The sequence below is a fragment of the Phaethon lepturus genome, unplaced genomic scaffold (assembly GCF_000687285.1).
Source record: "Phaethon lepturus isolate BGI_N335 unplaced genomic scaffold, ASM68728v1 scaffold14938, whole genome shotgun sequence".
NCBI classification, from domain to species: Eukaryota; Metazoa; Chordata; class Aves; order Phaethontiformes; family Phaethontidae; genus Phaethon; species Phaethon lepturus.
The window spans coordinates 12,076-19,577 of record NW_010559816.1 but is presented as its reverse complement, the minus strand read 5'-3'; the positions used below and the strand labels follow the sequence as shown (position 1 = coordinate 19,577).

Sequence of the window (7,502 nt, the reverse complement as noted above, 5' to 3'; positions counted from 1 at the left end):
TCCTGCATGCTCCAGGCTTTCAGGGCTTGGTTGGCAGTCAAATTTCTTGTTGCAGAAAGGAGAATAGAGAGTTCTCTGCAGAACTGTTTACTGTACCTTCTCTCTAAGCAGAGGTGTTGCCTAAGAACTCATTTGAGAATAAGTTTGTATATGCTGACAGTGTACTCAGTGGAACAAAAGTACTAAATTTTTACACCCTGCAGTTGTGTGAAAATGACTAATTTTTAATGAACATTTTTGCAAGATTTCCTTTGCATATCATACTACTGGTAGTCACTGAGAAGTATTATTTCCTTACTTCTCCTTAGAAAAATGGAACAGAGTTGCTGTAACTTTAAGCAAATTAACTTCCAGCTTCTTTAAGCATGCCTGTGAAGATAGTGCTTAATTCCAGGGTGAACTGTAAGAACTGAACAATCCCAGATACACAGGTGAAGAAAAAGTGGGTGGATGGGAGGGTGAACAACTCCTGTTAGGACTGCTCATTGTGGTCCTTGCGCACCTGGACATCTGAAGGGATAGAAACAAGTCAGCTAGGTAACTCTGTGTTTCACATCCACTTAGTAACTATGTTCATTCATTCTTGTGATGTCAGTAAATAGGGTTGCTGACATAAAAGGCAATAATTTGAAATTGGAATGGGTGAGTTATGCCTTTGGTTTTGGCCTGTGTCAAATATACATCTCTCACAACTGATACTGAAGATACCAGAAATTTATTTTTTGTTTGTCCTTCAGCTGCAAGAGAATGTGTCATTGCACTTTTTGTTACTCTCAGGGAGGAGTGCCTGTAGGCCTGGCACCTAAGCCATTACAGATCCTTTATGGGCATACTGATGAAGTTTCAAGTGTTGGCATCAGCACTGAACTGGATATGGCAGTGTCAGGATCCAGGGTAAGTATCCTCATACTTTTCCCTTCTTTGTCTCTTCTCTGCTCAAACCATAGAGCATGTTTGAAGTTGATTAAGAATAATACAAAACCTGTGACTATTTCACAATTTTTTTTTTTCTTCAGCCTTGCACATCAAGAAATAATGTGCCATCTCTCTTAATGCCTGCTGAAGTCAGGCTATCTCAAACTGCTCTGCACAGCATAGGCCTCAGCTGCCATAGTGTGCTGTTCTGCATAGATGAGCTTTAACATGTGTGGACTTATTTGGAGATCTTAAGCTTCTCATAGAAACCATTCTGTAACAGTTTCTTCCCTGCTTCCTTAACCTTGAAGTTCTGTGTGGCTTACTCATGCTCTACCTTACTGTACTGGCAAGCTGCTGAACTCTGACTCTGTACTGCACATAATGCCTACTGTCCTGGTTTTGGCTGGGATGGAGTTTGTTTTTCTTCCTGATAGCTGGTATAGTGCTGTGCTTTGGAGTTGGTATGAGAATAATGTTGGTTTTATCTCAACCCACGAGTTTTTTACGATTCTCTTCCCTGTCCCACTGTGGACAAGGAGGAATGAGTGAGTGGCTGTGTGGTGCTTAATTGCTGGCTGGGGCTAAACCACAACACCTGCTCATAAATGTGACCTATGAAATGGCTGATTTGTTGCCTATCTTTCCCCTCTTGCCCTGTTTGCGTTTGTTTTTTCCATGTGCTTATAGTACATGGCCTTGAGGGGAAGGCTTCTTTGTGTAGAGTTCCTCATGTTCAGGAGTCTTGACCTCCAGTTAAGGATTTAAGTGCTTTCAAAGTATTTCCTCTGTATTTAAATACACTGTGTGTTGTGGTAACTTAACTGCTGAATAACAGCTTGCCTAAATTTGGTCACTGCAGGATGGGACTGTTATTGTCCGCACTATTCGGAAAGGTCAGTACGTGAGGACTTTGCGACCACCTTGTGAGAGTTCTCTCCTGCTGACTGTTCCCAATCTGGCTGTGTCTTGGGAAGGCCATATAGTTGTCCACACCAGCATAGAAGGAAAGACTACTCTTAAGGTAACTCAGGTTCATGGAATACCTCTGTTTCTTTGCTGAAGACTTTAATCATAAATGTGCCAAACTTTATCCTTATTTCCTAAAGTAATGAGGCTTTTTGAGAATGCTGTGTGTGTTTCCTTATTTTTTTAATTTTGCTAGCCAATTTGAATGAAATTCGATTAAAAAAATGCATCACAGACATACTGTGCTCCTGTAAGTTTCATGAAAATCTCCAAATAGCTGTAAGGAAGATGCCCAAGCATGTGCTAATGAATCTTCCTGGGAGAGCTGCTTTGGAATGGAAAACCAGGGGAAACAAGTTCCACTGTGCACAGAAACAGAGGCTTATAAGGGGAGCAGTAAGTTCTGGGTGCAAGATGCCCAGTGACTACACTGATGTTTCCTAGTTTTGGATTGGAGAGATAGCTGTAAGGTTCACAGTGTAGTTTATCCTGTCTACTGAGTAGCTGTGCAGTTGCTTTAATAAGGGTAGAGCTGTTATGATTTCTATGAGCATGGGAGGTTTCTTGGAAGACAAATTTATTTGATGTAGGCATGCTAGCTGCATTGGGAAGATGGGGAGAGAAGAGAACAAGGTATTGTCAAGCTGGAAGAACTTAAGATGGTCGTGTTAGCTGCATCTTTAATCTGTCAAGAATTCATTGCCTTGTCCAGAAAACACTTCTAGATCTAGCTCTGTGGAAATATACCTACTTCCTTCTGCTTTTGAATTTGGAGTGGGAGGGGAGGGAGGGTGGCAGCAGGGCTGAAGATGAGTGCTCTCTTCCTTTCTTCTTCCTTAAAAAAAACCCTTATAAAATAGTGACCTGTCCATTAAATCCATGGATGTTTCCAGAAAATTTGGAATCTATTAGATGGATAGGTAAGACATTACCATGTTACATCAATGAGGAATAACTTCAAAAATTTCCATACGAGACCTGAGATACGTACACATTGTATATAGGCTGTTGTATCTTTCAACAAGGAAACTATTGTCAGCAATATTATCTGTGGGTTGTTGCCTGAGTTTGCTCCTGTTAGTGGGCTAAAGATACAAATAATACTCTCTTAATCCAGTCCATCTTTTGTGACACATTTATTTTTTTTTATCTATTCAGGATAAGAATGCATTACATCTCTATTCTGTCAATGGAAAATATCTGGGTTCTGAGACTCTGAAAGAGGAAGTGTCAGATATGTGTGTGACTGGCGAGTATATTGTGATGGGCAGTTTACAGGGATTTCTTTCCATACGAGATCTCTACAGGTAATGTACCACCATCAGTAGTTTATTATTGAGATGCAAATGTAAAGGCTTACTGAGAAATGGCTGTATAACATGGACTTTGCTTGGTGCTGTAGGTGGTAGCCTTTGCTTTTTTCCCATGTTCCTGAAAAAAGTCTTTTAGGGGGGAACTAAGATTTAGGGAGAAGAGAAAAATGAGAGGTTGTGCCAGACAGCTTTCTTCCCAGGCATTTATCCCAATTATACACCTAGAACTAACAGAATTTAAGAAGAGCTCTTTCTGACATCTGCAAGCTGTGGTTGTCCCCATGTTTAATTAGTCACTGGGAGCTCAGCAACTGCAGGATCATGCCTCATGTAGTTCTGCACTGGGTTTTAAACTCCCCTTGCTGCTACGCTCTGTAGAGCTACATTGCTTCTCAAACTGGGAGTGATCTTTGTCACTTAGGCAGTTGTGGGACTAATGTTACTGTTCTTCAGTGAAAATGTCTAATTTGCTAACTTACCCATCCATGCCTTTTCTTGTTACTGGAGCTCTATTCTAGGGTTTGATTAGATCATTCTTTAGGAGTTTACAATAATTGAAATTGCAAACTGGATCCTTGAGAAACTGTATTTTATAATGCATCCTGTGGACAGCAATTTCAACTGCAGTGTGATTCTTTGCAGTATGTGCAAACAAATACATGATGTGCTTTCTCTGTGTGGGTTTTTTTTTGTTCATTTCAGCCTGAGTCTGAGCATCTCCCCCTTAGCCATGCGACTGCCAATTCATTGCATTTCTGTCACCAAAGAGTATAGCCACATCCTTGTTGGCTTGGAGGATGGCAAGTTGATTATCGTTGGTGTTGGCAAGCCAGCAGAGGTAAAACCCACCATCAAGAACTTTTTCTACCGAACAGTGGGAAGTTCACTTATTTCTGCTTTCCAGTTGAGCAAGAGGTCTCCTCTATGGCAGGGTAAATTTAAGAGCAAGTTTCAGTTTTCAGTGGGAAAGAAATAACTTTTGAGACTGCTCTACTGAAATTTCTCATTAAGAATCAAAGGTATATAGGGATCGCAGATGGGAAGCTCAGCTGGACTAACTTCCAGACTTTATCACTCACATCTGAATAAGCAAAGTCATAATAGCTAACCTTTTCTGAACATGATAGTGTTGTCAGCCACTTCTTGATGAAATAATTTTCCAGAAGAAAATTGGAAACAAAAGAGAGCAAGCTACTTCTTTTTTTTTTTTTTTTTTTTATGGTTTGTCAGATATCTTTTAATACGCATTGACTGACATTGAGGGGAAAAAAAAAAATTACTTCTTCCTGTTAAGTCTCTAATTGCAATGCACAAAGAATCACCTGTGTAGGTTCCCAATACGCTCTGTGCTCCATATGGTGAATATAAACTTGTTGGTACTGCATATGCAATATCAAATACAGAGCATCCATCTGTCAAATAGCTATGCCAAATTTTTCTTGTGCAAAGCACAGGTTTTGCTTTAAGTACTTCTTGTCATGATTTTTCAAAGTACTTGAGTTAGCTTAAACCCGCTTCTCTTTATAACCCAGTCTCTGTTGTGCTGCAGTATATTTATTTGAAAATGTGATTATCGCTTTTGCATGACCTTCAGTAGATGCCAGAAAAGTGTGTCTTAATTTAATTTTCTATTTTAATTGTGAAAACAGAGTGACTTTATTTGCCAGTATTTTAAAGTGTTTTAGCTAGGAGATACATAGTTTATTATTTGAAACAGGCTTCGCACAATGGTAGTCTGATTTTTCGTGCAGTGGATGGAGAGGGGAGATTTCCACTGACTTCCAGTTGGACAGCTTTTTCCTACTGTAGAATTGACAAAGAGATGCTTATGATGTGGTTAAACGTTTGTTTGTAACAGCAGTTTTCAAGTCACTGTCATTTCTAAGTTTCCTGTTCCATGGAAAAGATCTTTTGTAGGCTGAAATTTATGTATCTCATTATACTGAAGGCTTTTTGTTTTCTTTTTTTCAGTTCTTAATCCCATCTGTTTTTCTAACTATGGAGAAAGTGTTGTTTCAAAGACTGGATTCCTTTTATGAATGTAGAGGCTTTCCAATGACTTTTTTTTCAGGGTTTTCTGTTTATAATTGAAATGATCTGGAAGCTAAATATCCATGTAAATAGATTTAAAAAAAACCAAACAAAAAACAAACAACAAAAACCCATGAATGTGTAAGGAACACTATTATGTCCCAGATACTCTAGTTTTCTATAATGGCAATCAGTCAATATATTTGAAAAGTGTGTGTATGTGGGATATTTATTTGTTGACTGATTTATTTGTAGTTTTAAAAGAATATACTGATTACTAGAATTTTATTCTTATAACAGAAGACAGTGTTGTAGTTCTGGCTTTTGGTGGTGATACTGATGCTTAGGATAAAGGGAGAGACTGGCTGCCTTTCTTGTGCATAAAATGAAATGCTGCTTACTATTAAGATTGGCCTTTAGTGTTTCTGCATTGACAGTATCCCGTATAAAGTGAAGTATAATTGTTGTGATTTAGCCCCAGCTAGCAACTAAGCACCACGCAGCCGCTCGCTCACTCCCCCCTCCCTCAGTGGGACGGGGGAGAGAATTGGGGAAAAAAGCTCGTGGGTTGAGATAAAAACAGTTTAACAGGACAGCAAGAGAGAAGGAAACAACAATGATAACAACAATAATAATACCGACAAAGGAATGTACAAGAACAAGTGATGCCCAATACAGCAATTGCTCACCACTCGGCGATCAATAGCCTGTCCCCAAGCAGCGATTCCCGCCCCCCAGCTAACTCCAGTTTATGTACTGGGCATGACGTTATATGGTAGGGAATATCTCTTTGGCCAGCCTGGGTCAGCTGTCCCAGCTGTGTCCCCTCCCAGCTTCCCGTGCACCCCCAGCCTCCTTGCTAGCAGGCCAGCACGAGAAGCTGGACTGTCCTTGACTGCTTAGCAACAACCAAAACATCAGCATGTTATCAACATTTTCTCATCCCAAATCCAAAACACAGCCTCACAGTAGCTTCTGTGAAGAAAACCAACTTTATCCTGGCTGAAACCAGGACACAAACCCAAATGTTTCTGTATTTTTAACAATTACTTAGCTGTTTGGGACATTGCAGAAGTCTGGGCAATTAGCAGCTGTTGGTATTAATCCCTGTCAGCACTGTGCCTTTTCTAGACACTGTTGCTGTGATGGTACAGTTCTTAAGCCTGCTTAATTTGTAGTACTAACTGCTGGGAGCTTTTCTCAAACTTGTGCTGTTACGGGATGCATCTTGTTTTTTAAACTTCAAGGGATTTCATGACCTAATCAGCTGCCAAGCTGATCACTACTGGCCAATCATAAACCTTGTACTTAAGAAGTAAATTAAAACAGTTTCTTACAAATTGTTGTCAGATTGCAGACCTACCAGATGCTGGATTTAATATGGTCTCTGGTTGCTTGTTATTGGTCTTTACTTATGGAATATTCAGTATGAATTATTTCTAGTTTAAATTTTACTCTTGAGCACTTCACCCAGGATCTTTGGAAAACTGTATAAATTTGACACCAGGGGATAGCCTTTCTCCTTTCCTTCATTCTGCCATCACTGGCCTGCATTTTGGTTATCTTTTCCTTCTCTAAAATAAAATGTCCTTTCTGCTTATTTGGTTAATTTTTGCTTGACATTCACCTCTTTTTCCCTTGCTATCAAAATAGCAATCTAAAAGCTGTTTCTAAGCTGTTTGAATTAGGTTAAGCATTAAATACGCATTACTTTGCAATATCCTTTTAACTGTTCAAAATCAAAGACGACTGTGATTCGTGTTTTTGTCTGTTTTTTTGTCAGTCCCCAGAATCATCCCTAAGTGTAACTTTTGGTTTGTTTTCAAACAATTTTTGTTGGTGTAGTTTTGTTTGAGGTACATTGTAGTGTCTGCATTTCACCAGAATCAGTGTCTGAATTCCTTTTTAATTTATCCACCTTATCCCTTCCCCCTCCTTTTGTTTCTCTGAATTACTTTTAAACAGATGCGCTCAGGTCAGCTTTCCCGAAAGCTGTGGGGATCAAGCAAACGGCTCAGCCAGATTTCATCAGGAGAGACTGAATATAATACTCAAGATTCCAAGTGATTGCTGCTTCTACCTTCTCTCATGGATTCCAGAAACATGTTTAATCCTTTGGTCACTTTAAATGTATATCTCAACTTTGAGGGGCTCGATTCTTAAGTCTGTTGAAGATGAACCTATGGTAGAGGTATAGTAATAAGCATATGTACTCATGCAAGTTAGCTCGCTTGCCTATTTTTTCTTTAATGTGTTGACTTGGTCACAGCAGAA

The 7,502-nt window shown here is 39.5% G+C and overlaps 1 protein-coding gene across 1 annotated transcript in view; it reads left to right on the top strand.

Moving 5' to 3' along the window:
* Positions 1-7,295, top strand: part of LOC104625777 (neurobeachin-like protein 1) — a gene marked incomplete at its 5' end in the record, with an annotated part of 18,347 nt that extends 11,052 nt beyond the window's left edge. Inside the window, 5 exons of the mRNA XM_010293499.1 lie at positions 778-894; positions 1,778-1,939; positions 3,043-3,191; positions 3,900-4,035; positions 7,194-7,295. Coding sequence (XP_010291801.1) covers positions 778-894; positions 1,778-1,939; positions 3,043-3,191; positions 3,900-4,035; positions 7,194-7,295 — 666 coding nt within the window. The remainder of the gene's footprint in view (positions 1-777; positions 895-1,777; positions 1,940-3,042; positions 3,192-3,899; positions 4,036-7,193) is intronic.
* Positions 7,296-7,502: the final 207 nt, after the last annotated feature.